Source organism: Lampris incognitus, chromosome 2 (genome assembly GCF_029633865.1).
Source record: "Lampris incognitus isolate fLamInc1 chromosome 2, fLamInc1.hap2, whole genome shotgun sequence".
NCBI classification, from domain to species: domain Eukaryota; kingdom Metazoa; phylum Chordata; class Actinopteri; order Lampriformes; family Lampridae; genus Lampris; species Lampris incognitus.
Window position 1 is genome coordinate 121274497 of NC_079212.1, and position 15983 is coordinate 121290479.

Here is a 15983-nt window from a genome sequence, read left to right on the forward strand (position 1 = left end):
GTCTTTAGCCTGAACTGGTTGCTAAGGTGGAAAAGATGCGTCAAAGTATCCTGGAGGGACTAAACTTTCCTCGTCCACCTCATCCTCTCCCATTCCCACCGCCGCCCCTACTTCTTCCTCATCGCATGCCTTTCTACCCACACACTGGCTCCTTCTACCCTCCACACCCAATGATACCTCCTCAGAAGAGAGGAAGGGGCATTCCTGGTAAGAACTGTCAAATTTTAAGCTTTTGCAATGTTACAAGTATGTACAATATTTATGGAAATGTAATCACAAATTTAAGTTGTCTGTCAGAAGACTTGTCACCATGGCACCATTGTAAAACTGGTGTTGCTACCCTTAAATGCTGTTTTTAACTGGTATTACTGCCTTTTCTAAGGAGCATTGTTGGTCTTATGTGCATTTCAAATTCTCTGCCATCATGTTTTACAATGACTCTCAAAGTTTAAATTCCTCATTTCCTGTAATTGACCCCAAACTCTGTTGTAATTTGATACCAGCATCTGTTGTTTATTAGTGATCAGCACATTAAGTTCCCTCATTTAACCTAGGCAACCAGTGTTGACAATGGACCACTACATTTTAATTTTGTATTGACAAAATGATGGCATAAGGGGATTTAAATTTTTACTACATGTATTCCAATACCATATGCCACCAGAAAACTACTTCATGGCGACAAGCCTGTCAGTCAGAATTAGGGCTGCACGATTATGACCAAATTGATAATCATCATTATTTTGATCAATATTGAGATCACGATTATTTATCTCAATTATTCATTGATTTTAGGGACAAAATATAGAAATTTTTTATTGAACTTTCACATTTTAAATAAACAGAGCACTGCTTTAACTTCCATGTTGTGCTGCATTCCTGCTCATTAACAATACTTTGCATCAAAATAAGACGGTTCTTATTCACCTGAATTCAGTGCATCTCTTAGAAGCAAAATATAAATGAAATTGTATCCGAAATATAGGCTAACTAAAAATAAATATGCTGCCACATAATGCAACTAAATGAAAACAATTCAGGCCTATGCAGAAAAGGCAATAATACCGAGTTTACAGGTTTTTGGAAAGAAACACCAGCCTGTCAACATTTTCTGGCTTGAGAGACGAGCGAAGGCAGGTCATTTCATGTTCCCCAGTGCTAAAGACCCTCTCTGAAGGGGAACTTGTGGCTGGAATGCATAAGTACTTTTTTGCCAGTTTTGAGAGTCGTTGAAGAGTCTCTGGTGTTCCCTCCACCAGTCCAGCGGGTCCTCCTCACTGTTAAGGTTGCCTAATTGTAGGCAAGACTGTAGCTCAGAGGCTATAGCTTGTTGTTCCTGGTGGGGTCTTGGTGTGGTTCCCTTAGCGGTCTTGAAGAAGCTCCTCAAGGTCTTCTTTTTCTTTGAAGTGGGTGCATCCTCAGCAGTCACAATGTGGGTTGTCAGTTGGGCCCATCTCCTTGAAAAGCGTATGGTAAATAAAATATTGATACCAAATTTAGTCAAATGAAACATATTTAACATCCATATCCACAAAGTAGAAAACAGCACATTGCAGAACTTGATTTCATAGCACATTTTAATCCACTTCATTTCATTCATTTATAATAAATTCTGTATCTGTATGTAATCACAATAATTACTACTACCATGCCTGCAGGTACAGTCCTCGCCATCTCAGAAGTCAGTCTGGTTTGGATTAGTGCAACATTGTCCTTACTGTTTGTTTCTCATCTTGAACCGTGGATCAAGAGCAGAGGCCATTTCAAGCAGTTCTTGTGTCAGAGGATCCTTGTACTTTTCATCCAGGTAGCTCAGGATTTTGGTCTTGATGGTGCATGTTAGATTTGGATCATCATCCTTCACTTTCAGGACAGAGGAGCTGAAAATGTGGAGGACTGGCTTTACAGAGGAAACACTGACACACTTTCAATTGGAAAGCGCATCAGTAAACTCAGTCAGAGGGTGGAGGGATTTGTTGATGACCTCCAGGACATCCGTGTCCTGCCATGTGGGGATGAGGGGTTGTGCCTTTCTGTCAGTAGACAAGACATGAACAATGGCCTTCTGCTGCTCCAGGACTCTTTCTATCATGGCCTGCCTCGATCCCCACCTTGTGGGTCACTCCGTTTTCAGTGCATGCTCTGGAAGCTTCAGGCCCCTTTGCGCCTCTGCTGGCTCCTTTTTATGCCTCCAGCTGTAGGAAAAACTGCTCACCGGCTTTTTGCAAAGAACCACTGCATGGATCTGTCATTACATTCTCTAAAAAAAGAACATGAGAGATTCATATGTAAAATTAAAGCACAGAATAAAACCTTATCTGCTTCACTACACATTTGATAAACAACCCTTATCATATTATTGATATATTACTATTGTTATTAACAAAGCATTCACTTTTTAACACAATCAGCACAGATTACATACAATTAATCTTCACAGATTACACAAAATATTTCAATTAATTACATGCACTTTTTTCTTTTTTTAAATATATCCTGCTACTCATCTATTGCTATTGCTAGATGGAGCCTGTGGCCAATGCACTGGAGCCTCGTCCATTTATTCAGAGAAGCTGCCTTCACAACGTTTGAGCCGTTGTCTGTTGTAATGCAGATAAGTCCTGCAAGCTCCAAGAGGCCACCGCTTCCCTCAGTCCCTGGGCAATTGATTCTCCTGTGTAGTCTTGTGGGAAAAATTATGTTTGCAATCATCAACTATTCATTTTGATGTAATTAATTGTCAGGCTCAAGTACGGCTCCATTGTTCTGCTTGACCATAGGTCAGTGGTAGTCGCAAAGTACTCGACAGCTGTGACATCCCTCTCTATTTCCCCTCGACATTTTGCATACAGCACAGGTAATGGCACTTTGGAAAAACAGTTGCGTGAAAGGATCACATATCTTTTGTCCAGTGTGTTGACCGTTTTCCTGAAGCCTTCATTGCTCACAGTGTTTATCGGACACACATCTTTAGCCAAATGGAATTTGATTGCATTGGTTGTTTCAGTCTGTCTTTGGGAGCTGGATGGATACAGTGACGCGCTGTACAGTGTAGATGTTATGGATGTCTGAGTTGACTTTGGACAAGGACGGGGGCTAACTTTAGCAATGTTATTCTTCTTGGCCTTCATGCATTCATCGTACTGCAGTTTGTGGTGTTTTTCAGGTGTTTGAAAAGATTAGTTGTGTTGCTTTGTGGCTCACACACCATTCTGCGTCACTCTTTGCATATGTCTTGTTCTTGGTTGACATCACTACCCCGAAATCCAAAATATTTCCAAACAAGGGATGATGATTTGTTTTGAGGGACTAGCTCTTCAACTTCTGCTCCAGATATTGGATATTTGTTTTGTCCTTTCTCGTCTACTCTGGACTGCAGTCGCAACAACCAAAAATTTTTTTGCACAGGCTGCTGCTGCAGGGTTGGCACTTAAAGGGAACAGCTGTGATTGGTAAGGCAGGTAGTTTAGGAAGCACTTGATTTGATATGAGGCGACGCGTTCCATGAGCAGAGCACGCATTTTAAACGTCAGTATCTCAGTCGATCATGTGATCGCGACTAATATTCAATTAATTGTGCAGCCCTAGTCAGAATTTGAGCAAGACAGAAGAAAATGGAGAATTTATTTGTGTTTTGATCATGTTATCATGTTTATAATTGCAGTGAACCACTGATCTACAAAAAAACTCTAGATAGATGATAACGTAAAATCCGTGAAGCCACCACAACGCCATCTTGGTACTCCCTAACTACATGAGTATTGTAGTTGGACACAGATAAGTGGATAGGCATCGCCAGCAACTTGTTTCCCACTGGGCAAGCATTTACACTGCCCATAATATTGTTGAAGTTATGATTATCATTGTGCTTAGTATGCCACGTTAATACCATTAAATCTCAAAACATGCAATTCACAACTACTAACGTTAAAGTAACATTGCAACCATAATAAATTACTATTTATCCTCATGTGGCTATTAACCTCTGTATAGTTTTACCACATCTTTTTGTAAATGTAGTCTTGCAACTGTATACTGCACAGGTGGTCATAGTGACAAGCCAACAGAAACCTCAGACACAATTGCCTTTTTAAGGAATACCAAGATGCTGTTTTGGTGGCCTCAACCACAGTGGGTGTCTGTCATAACTTTATAAATCCAGGGCCGATGCTGATTTTGAGAGGGCAAGGTGGGCCGATGTAATGCCGCGTTTTTTTTTTTTTTTTCAGCCAGTGTCTCCCAACACATTCCTCTGTCCTGCAGACTTTTATTGTAAATTGTAGGCCTGCTTTCACTTATTCAATCAATCAGCAATCAATTATGCAAGGTGTGCCAAATCTGGCCGAATTAAATGCCAAAATGTGCTTGGTTGAGTAACTACAAGCAGGCCTACTTATACAGGGTTACAAATAAAATATGCAGGACGGGTGATACTTGTGTTCTCGGCTGGGAAACGTGTTCGGCTACTTTGATTTTATTTATCATCTTGCCTTTATGGCTGAATTGTAACATTTACTTACACATACACATGCGTGCACACACAGGGTGTAGATTAGCAGCAGTTAGGCCCTGTACATGTTGGGGTTTTTTTTGTTTTTGTTTTTTGTTTTAGTAGGGGCATTTTGGGTGTTTTCAGTGGAGCCGTGTTGTAGGCGGGCTAAGCTGTGCGGCTTTTGAGGTCCCGCATGCAGTCATGAGGTCCACATGTGCCTCTGCACTTTTTTTTTTAAGGGCATCCAGAGGAGGGTGCCCTATTGGGCACCTCTCTCTCTCTCTCTCTGGATGTCTCTCTGTCTCTCTCACTCTTTTTCTCACTCTGGTCTGTTTTCAGGTGATATTTTTAACAGCCACAAGCATGGCTTGAAGCACTTCACTTGAAAAGTGTGACCAAGCTGCTCCAGAGCAACGCACCTCTCATTTTCTGTGCTGTAAAAGGAAGCTCTGTGTACGAGGCCTCACCCCTCTCTGCATTCTGAAATGAATGTGTTCAACATGTTTGTAAACAAATGTGGTTGTTGATAATATGTTTGTCAGCAAACATTTGTGGCACAGTGTTGGGAGGGTTACTTTAAAATGTATTCCGCTACAGATTACAGAATACGTCATGAAATGTAAATTGTAACATATTCCGTTAGATTACTCAATGTGAGTAAAGTATTCTAAATAGTGTGGATTACTTTAATATTTTCTTACATTTTGTGTAGCAGTATACGTAGCATTCACACAATACTACTTACTTGAGTAGACTATTTTGTTTCTTCTATTGTATCAACTGGCTGAATGCTTTGAGTCACCTTAAATATATATTAACAAAGGCTAGAAGAGTATGTAAACACAAAAGATCTATGATTTTTTTATCTGGTAAAAAAAAAAAAAGAAAGAAAGAAGAGAAGTTTCCCTTTTCTTTATTTTCATAGCTGTTAGAATGAAAAACCTTCGACAGAGATTAAAATATAGCATACTGTTTTACTGAATTTACTGTTGAACTAACATTTAGGTAGTTAGGTAGTAGAGTTTAGGTTACTGTCTCCTTCATTCTCTGAAATCCTTTATCAGTATGCTGCATTAATGTTTTCCTGCACATGGGTGTCTTTCCTCCACTGATTCTTTCGATCATCTTACGGAATAAGGCATTCTCCACTAAAGAAAAGGCTTGCACATCTCCAATTATGAACTCAAAAATAAGTGCATTCACTTTTCTCTGGGTGATAGATGGGGAGCTGAGTGTTGCTTGTTTCAATGGAGGTACACAGGTGAAATTGGCACTGCATTCATCACCATCATCTGATGGCCTTTTAGTTGCTCGCTGCATGGCACTGGAATGCTTCCTCTAAGAAGACAAAAAAAAGTGCAAAAGAAAAAAAGTTGATTAGGTAGGCTACATATTGCTAACAAAGAAATGAATGGAGTTTGTGAGAAACATTAAGTAGGTTACTGTTGCAGAAAAGTTTGCTGTATAAATCTCACAAGAACCAACCTAATGGTTTCATTACACTTACAGACAATTGACTGTCATATTACAAGTCACACTACATGAGAGCCTATTGCACAGACATCATGTTCATCGCCCAGTGGAAGCCCTGTGTAGTTGACCATGTAAGGAAACCGTTTTGCTTGCTCATTGGTATCACTAATTTACACAACTATAAACACATTTCAATAGGGGCATGCATGAATACAACTAAAACAGTGTTTAAAAACATTTTAACATTCTAACAGTTTTCAGAGCAGTACTGCACCTTAATACCCATAGAAATAGCTATAAGTTAATGTTAGCTGTCTCAAAATGGCAGTCGAACGACATGGCTAACGCTAGTTAGCTAGACATAAATAGCCATGGTTGAAAATGCTTCCAGATAGTCAGTTGGCAATTTGGCTAAGTAGGTAGCTAGCTAGTAAAGTTAGCCAAACTAACCAGTGAGTTATCAGACAACTTTAGTCAGACAAAAAAGAACTTAGTTCAAGATACCTCTTCAAGTTCGAAGTCGAATCTTTCAACGCTGACAGCAGGCAAGCATAGGTTGCACTGCACAGTGATGTTGCATGTGTCACCTTTTTCTTTTTTATAATTACATTTTTTTTTGGAACTTCCATGATTGAGAGGCATTCTTCTCTTGGCTATCTGCCAACTCCATCTCATTTACTTGGTACGTGCATGCATTCCGTCAGAGACTTTGATTCCGTTCATGTAGTTGCACTAACCCGAGGGCTTCTGGGAAATCCGCTGAATTGCTGTTATTTAATTTGAAAGCGAATAAACAAGTAAACTAAGAAATAAATCCTTTCAAGTAATCCATTAATTTCAATAATGTAATTGTATTCTGAATACCATACATTTAAATTGTAACTGTATGTGAATACAGTTACTCATATTTTGTATTCTAAATACGTAACGCCGTTACATGTATTCCGTTACTCCCCAGCACTGGTGGCACATGACACATTCTGGCTCCATTTCAGATTAGCTAAAAGTGAACAGCCTTGTGGAAGGGGTTGTATATCAAACGGGACATGAGGGAATCATGATTCTAATGTATGATAGGTACCTGTGCCAAGTTAAAGCATAGTAATGTGATACAGTGCAATACTGCACAGGTTTTAATACTGTAATGTCCAAGCGGAAATCTAGATAATTCTAGAGGTGACCTTTAGTGCTAATGCTATTTGACTTTTTTATGTTGTATTTTGACAATACACTTGGATATACCATGATAACACAAAATATTGATGTGGATTACTATTACTGAGAATCATCTTCCCAGTAATGGAACCATTGTATGTAATATATACAAAATATAACATAAAACATAAATAAAAACTAAAATAATAACATGAATCCAGTGTTGGGGTCGGAAGGAACCAGAGCAACTCAGGGGTTGGGCATGTTCAAGCCCATAGGCGTGTTTATTGGGAACAGGGAGGGGAATTTGCGGGACGTGTATGGCGCAACTAGAATTCTGGATATGAGATGTGTCACTGACTATGTGTATGAGTGCAAAGCGAGTGTAGTGCATGTGTGCCAAATGGGAATGTTGGAAGTGTTGTTAGTGTGCGTGTAGGCTAAGGCGTGAGCCCGGGAGACGAGGTGTAGTCAAGGCAGCGTGGGGCACTAGAATCCCGGGGTCTGCGAGGACACTCTGGGGGGACCCAGAGGACAGGCCCGGGAATCCGAGGGGGCACAGGAGACACTGAGGAGGGGAGAGACACAGGGTCAGAATGGCACGACAACTGGAAGCACAGCAAGGTAGGAAACGTAAGTCTAGAATCTCAGGTACATACCATCAGGACCTAGAAGGCACTATTGACTCTAGGTTTGCTGGTTACAGATGAGCGATCAGTACGCCCATGCGCCCTCAGTGCGCGTGCTGATGTGGAGGGATGAGCAGTGCACACAGGAGATCTCGGTGGTGATGTGCTTTTTTTCTGGCGGCCGCACCACAACATCCAGATCAAGATCTGTTTCTTCACCGTTAGTATCTTCAGTGCCAAGCTGCACGGGCACATCCACATGCCCCACTGCAATACAGTCCTCTTCTGCGACAGAGACAATGTCTGGTACTGCACTGACTTCTACTTTCCTTGCATCCACACACTGTCAGCTGTAAGCATGTGGCTTGTACAGGTTCCTTGGTAAGAAGCTGGGGGACCAGCATACCATTCATCATGTGCCAACCGCAATTGATTGGTGAGGGCAGCTGTGGATGTGTCACTAGTGACTGTTTCCAAACCTTTGTTTGGTAGTGGGCCCTCATGATGTGCATTGACAATGCATCTTCAATTGGTGGTAAAGTATCAACATTGGCTTTAAGTTTCGGAAAGAGAGCGCAGCGAACTTCTTGTATAGAGTTGCTGGTTGACTTAAGGTCATAGAACTTACATACAAACTTTTCTGCCAAGGATAGAGAAGTGGGACTTGGTACTTCATCCTCACCAAAGTTGTGGAGAAGATGAGGGTACTGCTGGAACACATTCCATGCTGTCCTTTTTCCGATTCCGGTGAACTGGCTCGTAGTGTCACATCCAGTGATGGCATGAAATGCCAACAGACCATCGAGCATCTCATTTGGCAGTTTGATATCATGAACTTTGATGTAGCGTGGTTTCTTAGCTGTCCCTGCTTTCATCCAAATTTCTTGGCTCAGTTGGTTTGCAAATACAAGAAGTAACAGCAACACATCTGTGTCTCGGCACTGAATGATGAACCTCTGATACCCTTTTGTTGTTGCATCAGCTGCATGTAGCAGTATGCGTGTATCCACTTCTTCATGTGTAGCTTGTAGGTGAGATACATCAATCCCAGCCACTGACGTGACTTTTTCAGGATCCTCAAATCCTCCACTGATAACAATTTCCTCATCATAATGCTGCACATGATTCTCAAGCTCAGTTCATAGGAAGTGGGTAAGGTTGGCTTTGTTTTCATCCATTTCATTGAAGCTATTCCAGTTGGCAGGTAGCTTTACATCTCTACTCACAATTGTGCAAACCTTTCGCTGAGTAGTGCTGCGTTTTGTTCTTGTTCCATTCTTAATGGAGTTCTGTTGGTACTGATCAAACACTATACCACTCTGGTGATGTTCCCATGTAGATTACATGTCACTCTCTGTGTGAACACATCTGCATATTCCCCAAAGGTTGATGCATTTTGAGGTTTTCCCATGGCTCTTACTAAGGCCATTCCATCAATGATGGTGCATGTTCTCATAACAGATGGACTGAGCTCTGTTTCCTTTGCTCCAGCTTGTAGTATGGTGGCTAAGTCAGCTTTGTTTGTAGGCCTGAGCACTGAATCTGTTGTGGCAAGTGACAGGGGGACTGCACACGTTTCTTTTTGGAGAAGCTCATCCATATTGACCTCTCTGCCACTCTCCATGGATACAATGATGCGGCGAAAAATATCCCTGTCAGGCTTCACACACTTGGATCTGAGTTTGTTCAAGCCTGGTGTCTGTGCTGTATAGGCTTGAGAATGTTTTCGGTTTTCTTGGTGAGACTGTCTTGGAAGTCTGTGTTCTTTGTTCCCAGTCGGTTTTTCACCAACTCAGTGATTATTTTTTTTGCCAGACTCTGCAGCATGTGTAAGGTCATTCAGTATCTCTTCTGAGGCAACATCACCAGTTGTCAGGGACACTAAATCATACGTTCTTGTTGGAAGACGTATCTCTGGAACTGATCAACAAGTTGAATGACATCGTTATTATCCCTTTTGATTCTTGATTGAAGGCAGTCTTTGTTGGTTTCCTCATCATCGTCGTCATCATGTGTCAGTCCAAACAGGAATCTGGTATCCTCTGCCAAGGATGCACGTTCATTGTAGGTGATGGACCAACGGTTTCTTGCTGGATCATTTCTAGTGATGCCTTGCAATCCTCCAGCAACCTTTCCTGTTTTATTGATGTGTTCAAGGCGAAGGTCGAAAGGCACCTTGTTGAAGCTGTTTTTGGTCTCCTTGGCTACAAAATCACCATCTAGGAAGCCCTGGTAGACCTCTGGTGCTGTCTGTGCCAGCTGTTCCATGTCTGCTATGAATACAGCACCCCATCTTGTGTAATGGGTGTGATCATACGCAGCAAACCAAGGCATCATGCTCTTGAAGGCTGACATGTACAGGTTCCAATCACCACATCTCAGTGCCCGGGTGAACGCAAGGAGAATAGACACAAGGTCCATGTACTGTCTCCAGAAGATAAAGGTTGGCTTCTCTTCATTGGCCTTGTCAAACTCTGCAAGGAGATCTTGAAGCTCTCCAACTTTCAGCACAAGTTCCTCATAGCATGCTGCAGCTGCTTCCATTTCTCCACTTCCTATGTGCCCTGACGGTGCATCTGCCAACTCAAAGCAACTGTTGTCTATTGTGCTGTCATTATCTTCCATCCATTGCAGAAAGCTCGGCCACAGTATTATCCAAAGTGCTTCAAAAGTTAGTTTGTGTGCACGGGCTACACGGTTCCATCCCTCTCCCTTCATGATGTTTTCAGCTGTGTTCTTTCCAAACACAGCACTTTCCTCAAGGATGTCTCTCAGTCCAGAATCAGCAAGATGCTGGCCAATGACCTTTGAAAAGTTCATTTGCACATGAAAGCCACCCAAGAGAATAACAATACTCTCACACTCTTTTTGGTGATGCCACTGAAGCATCTTTGCTTTGCAGTAGAGCTGCTCATCAAAGGTTATGACTGTGTACCTTTGGCCCAGTTGTGTAGTCATATGGTGGCAGTTTTGTAACACCGTCCAGATTGTGTTATAGTCGTGTGCTGGAGAATTTGTGATATGCATCATTCCAGCTACTGTTTTTTGGTGATCTGATTTTGACATAAGGTGGTTGAAGCCACTCCAAGATGGAACAACTTCCGAGTTCTGTTGCCTACACAGAATCCAGGCAAGATCCTGGTTCTTTGATTATTTAGTTAGTTGTGTGTCTGCATCATATATTTCTGGTGTAACTGGCCCATGAAATTTTGGAGGGGGCTTCTGTGATTCCATTTTAGCATCCTTGAGCTCAAACATCCCTGATGGAATTGAGAGTGACTTTGATCTGCCTGATTTCAGCTTCACTTTGGGGATTTGTTCTTGAGGTTCACTTCGTCTGAAAGCTGCAGTCTGGGAGGCATGAAAGGTTCCTTTCCCATCAAGGGTTTCTTCATTAATGTCGATGTTGTCATTTGCATACATGATGTATCCAGGGAGCCTTGCATTGACAAAGTTTTGTGGAATAAATACTCTACCATTGTCAAAGTATTGCTTCACAGCCTCGTTTGCTATAGCAGTATCTGTTTTCAGCATTGACTCGTAGCTTATACTGTGCCCAGCAGCATGAAGTAACTGCGCTAAGCCCTTTGAGCGTGTAGCTTGGTGTACTGCAACTCCAATTCCAATGTGCTTTGGTGTTGGTCTCTGTCCACCAGATGCCAGGAACACAATGTCTTGAGCAATGCTGAGTAGCTTTGTGTTCACGGTTTGTTTATCCATATTTTCTTGGTCGCCATCATCAGTGCATAGAAGTCGTAACAGCAGGTACAGACTCTCAGGCACAACTTCTTCTGCAAGGTGCTGATCAATCTCTCCAATGACATCATGTCTTGGGGACTCCCTCATGTCTGCCTTGATCTTTAATGACACCCAATACAGCCAACTCAGTATCTCATCATCACAACTAGCCATGCTAATTCCTTTAGTGTCATCTTGGGATTCCTGTTCATCATCCATTGCTTTCCTTAGGTTTTGGAGAGCAGCCTCAGCTGTAATTTCAGGAAATATCATTAAGGGCTCAGTTGGGCTCAGTGATTGCACAAATAATGCTTTCCCTTTAAGCAATTTGTCAAGCTTTGTCTTGAAATGATGACATTTGTATATTCCTGGTTCTAAGTCAAAGTCTTCAGTAATTTCACAGTATCTTTCCCAAACTGTTTTCAAAGAGTATATTTCACCTCTGGCAAGGCCAGTTCTAAGCTCATCTGCCAAATTGTCTAAGCAAATGGCATATGGATTTTCTCCTGGCGTAGTGCTTTGGTACTTCCTGGCGAATGCCCTGTAGCAGATAAGATGATATTTGCCCTCTGCAGCAATCAAGTCATTGACTCCTGCAAGCCTGCGTCTCAATACTGTGTCTAGCCGAGCTAGGTGAAGAATATTTTCCGATGTACATAAGACTTGAATGTTGTGAAGGTTTTCCCGAGGCTTATCCTTCTGACAAAAAATACATTTTTCCCAAATGACTGGAGCAATTGAGCTTCTAGTGGAACGAGGGTGGCTTGCAGGTTCCAGTGTGTCCTTAGTGTTTTCAAAGTGCCGCTTAAGACAATCAATGACAACGGCATGGGTAAAATCAGCATGGCATGTCTTGTGCCACTGGATCTCTTCGGCTTTTGTGTCCAGGAACTCCTGAATTCGATCTAGAGTATCAACATATTCTACATCTTTGTATTTTACTCGTTCACTTGCTCTAAGTCTAATGCATTTCAGTCCATCCTCAGATACTTTTCTTAGCAGTTTATCTTGCCTGTTTTTCCCATAGTCATGTTGACAAATAAAGCATTTTCCCCAATTAATATCATTTGCCATTCTTCTTATTTTTTACACACTACAGCTCCCACTGGCTCCATATTGGCTCATCTGAAAGGCAAATACATAGTATCACTACTCTAGTCTCTATTCTACTTGACCACTTCTTGTGAGGAGAAATAAAAAAAGTGGATCACTGCAACATCTTCAGCTGTAGCCTACATTATCTCAGGAGCTGGCTAGCCAACCAGCAGATTTAAACTTCTAGTATTCTAATAAATGCATAATAGATGCTGTAGCTATATTCCCAGTACACATGCTCACAAAAACTCATGTGCACATAGTACTCCTTAATTATAACTGTTGGTGAAGTGAAAAATTGGAAATAAAATAAGATGAAATGATCTGTGCTTGCTAGCAGATGGAAAACTGTTTAGCATACCTGTTTTTTGGCAACACTTGGTGGTCGAATCCGGAGGAAACTGTTATTTGGTCGTCAAATAACAGACTTAAACCATTTATTATCTCAAATCACCCATTACTTGATAGTTTTGTTTGAACTGTAGAACTCTTCTGTGATTATCTTCACTGTCATTGCTGCTGTTTTTTGCTGTATCAAATCACAGCTTTGCTGATCGCAAACAGCACCCCCTGTGGTAGGCTATGATATTGTTTTACCATTAGTTGATTTTTTTTATCAATAGTTAAGATCATACTTTCACAGGAGATATATTGAGGGATAATATTACAAATTTGCTCAAAATTGCCAGAGCAAATTTTTACTTATTTGGCAGCATTGTGAAAAAGGGTCCGATTTTTACCACTTACAATGATAAAAAAATCATTTTCAAAGATGTCAACATAGCTAGAACATATGTCAAGGGTTTAAACATGAATACTGGATAGGTTGACAGCTTCTACCCAAAAGCGTCAACTTAAGTTGCAATTTCAGTTTTGGCCCCCTGACTAACAGGCAGATATCAGACAGTAGAGCAGGTTCCAGCTACTCATCTACCATAGTTCTCAACACAGGAGCACCACAAGATTTTTTTGGTCCCTTACTCTACACTCTGGTCACACATGACATTGTTTCCAAATATCCTAATAGCATAGAGAAATTCGCAGATGACACCACAGTAATTGGACTGATAAATGACAACAATGAAGATGCCTATAGGAAGGAGATGAGGGACCTTTCCATATGGTTTCAAGATGACAACCTCCCCCTAAATGTTGAGAAAACAAAGGAGATAATTGTTCATTTTATGATGTATATTAAATGCCTTTTGCCTTGTTTATCCATTCCTTAGTTGTCAGGTCAGTGTCTCCCAGAGTTTATTTACATATGTTGCCTGGATATGTGGGGTGTCAGCATATTCTGTTTTACATTTGTTGTGCTCTATGTATACTAACTCGCACATCCCTTTGTGCCCATTTATGTTTGTGGCACATCATTGGTGTTCATGTTAAATTAAGTAGGCTAAATAAGAATTGTAACTGTGGAGGTGTGTATTATTCCATGTGATTATAGGGTTGACTTTCAGCTTTGCTTCGGCCTTCTTAAGAGCAAGATCGGTCAATGCCTGTATTCATAAAAATGTTAAATATCAAACATCATATCTGCCAGGGCCGATCATCGGTCGACCTCTAATGGGATGAAACCCATGTCAAATCACATTTGAAAATTAACATTTTAATACTTTTTCTTTTGTTCTGCCAATGGGGACTTCAAGCAGTTTCATCACAGGGTGGGAAGCTGGAAATAGCTGGCACTGTGGTGGGTCAGTGGGCAGGCAGCAGACATGGAAGAGGAGGCTTCCCCATCCAGGTGGTGTCAGTTGGTGGGCCAAATAGAGGGTAAGAATAAAAAATGAAATGAGGAATCCTATGTAGGTAAACTATTTTTATGCTATTTGAAAATAAGGTTATGGAAAATATTGTATGAGCATGATGATGTGTATATTCTCTATACTTTCTATAACTAGAAGTTACACATGTTTTTATGCATGCTCAATAACCCCCTTTAAGGAAATCACAGAAAGATGAATCAGTTCATCTGGACACAACGTTTAGTGGGAGAAATGTTTCATCACTCATCCAAGTGACTTCATCAGTCTCGGCTGACTGTAGGTATCCGCAACCTTATAAACAGCACAGTTGCATAACGACTGAAACCAATGATTGATTTCATATGCAAATAGGTGTGAAAATTAACTAGAGTTACAATGGCCATGTGTACTATTTACAGAGGATTGGGGAATAGTTGCAATCACAGCATTGTAAAATGGCGACAGATGTACTCTTAGCCCCCCCAGTTCAGGGATGATCGTTCCGTCTTCACTTAGATGGCCTCTTTGTCTCCCCATTCAAACCAGCATTCCTCCCTATCAAGGATGTGTACATCCTCATCCTTGAGGTGGGCCAATTTCTGTTGTCCTCGTGTGAAGTTAAAAACTGCTGTTGGCCTTCTGGGCAGTTTAAGGAATTGCATGGACTGACTTGTACACCCATATTAACTTGTACATTCCTCCCTGACCTCTTTGGCTGACATCCCAGTTTTAAAATTTGAAAATGAGATGGTGTCTGATTTTATTGCTCTGCAGCCTATTGCACCAGCTGAACGTATTCTCTATCGTAAGTTTCGGTGTAAAGTCCACACTAATGGCTACGTTGAAACTAGTTAGTTTGCGGTCTATTCCATTGCGTACCAACACGGGGCTTGCCAGTTCGAATCCCCGTGTTACCTCCGGCTTGGTCGGGCATCCCTACAGACACAATTGGCTGTGTCTGCGGGTGGGAAGCTGGATGTGGGTATGTGTCCTGGTCACTGCACTAGTGCCTCCTCTGGTCAGTCGGAGCACCTGTTCAGGGGGGAGGGGGAACTGGAGGGAATAGTGTGATCCTTCCACATGCTACATCCTCCTGGCAAAACTCCTCACTGTCAGGTGAAAAGAAATGGCTGATTACTCCACATGTATCGGAGGAGGCGTGGTAGTCTGCAGCCCTCCCCACATCGGCAGAGGGGGTGAAGCAGCGACTGGGAGTTACCTCACTCAATAACTGGCCAGATACAATTGGGGAGAAAAAGGGAGGAGAAAATTGAAAAAAAAATGGTTAGTTTGACACTAAAGCTGTATCTTTGTTTTGCTGCACCACAGAGACTTAAGTTACATCTTAACTAGTAGACTGTAAAGGGGCCACTAACCAAAAACATTGTCGCAGACAGTGACGTCATCGCCTGCTGCAGCAAATCCAAATCAAGGGTTTCTATAGTAAGATCAGCGTAGCTTCAGAAATAGATCATGTGACATTATAAACTATTAACATTGTAAACGTCAAGCATAGGGGTGTGTTATAAAACACAAACATGAGAGGGTGAGCACATGTAGCCTTATAAGCATTGTAAGGATTCGTTTTTAGCTTACCAGAGTTAATGTAGGCCTAGGCAACAGGGATATCAAGCGGTTATATCAACAGAGTAA

General features: G+C 41.5%; 1 protein-coding gene across 3 annotated transcripts in view; it reads left to right on the plus strand.

The window, feature by feature from the left end:
- LOC130106794 (constitutive coactivator of PPAR-gamma-like protein 1 homolog) overlaps positions 1-15983 on the plus strand; it is a 68764-nt gene that overhangs the window by 35601 nt on the left and 17180 nt on the right. For 2 of the 3 annotated variants that reach the window (XM_056273049.1, XM_056273051.1), the window contains exons 14-15: positions 9-207; positions 14235-14358. In XM_056273049.1, coding sequence (XP_056129024.1) covers positions 9-207; positions 14235-14358 — 323 coding nt within the window. The remainder of the gene's footprint in view (positions 1-8; positions 208-14234; positions 14359-15983) is intronic. The other variant, XM_056273050.1, reaches the window with a different exon arrangement.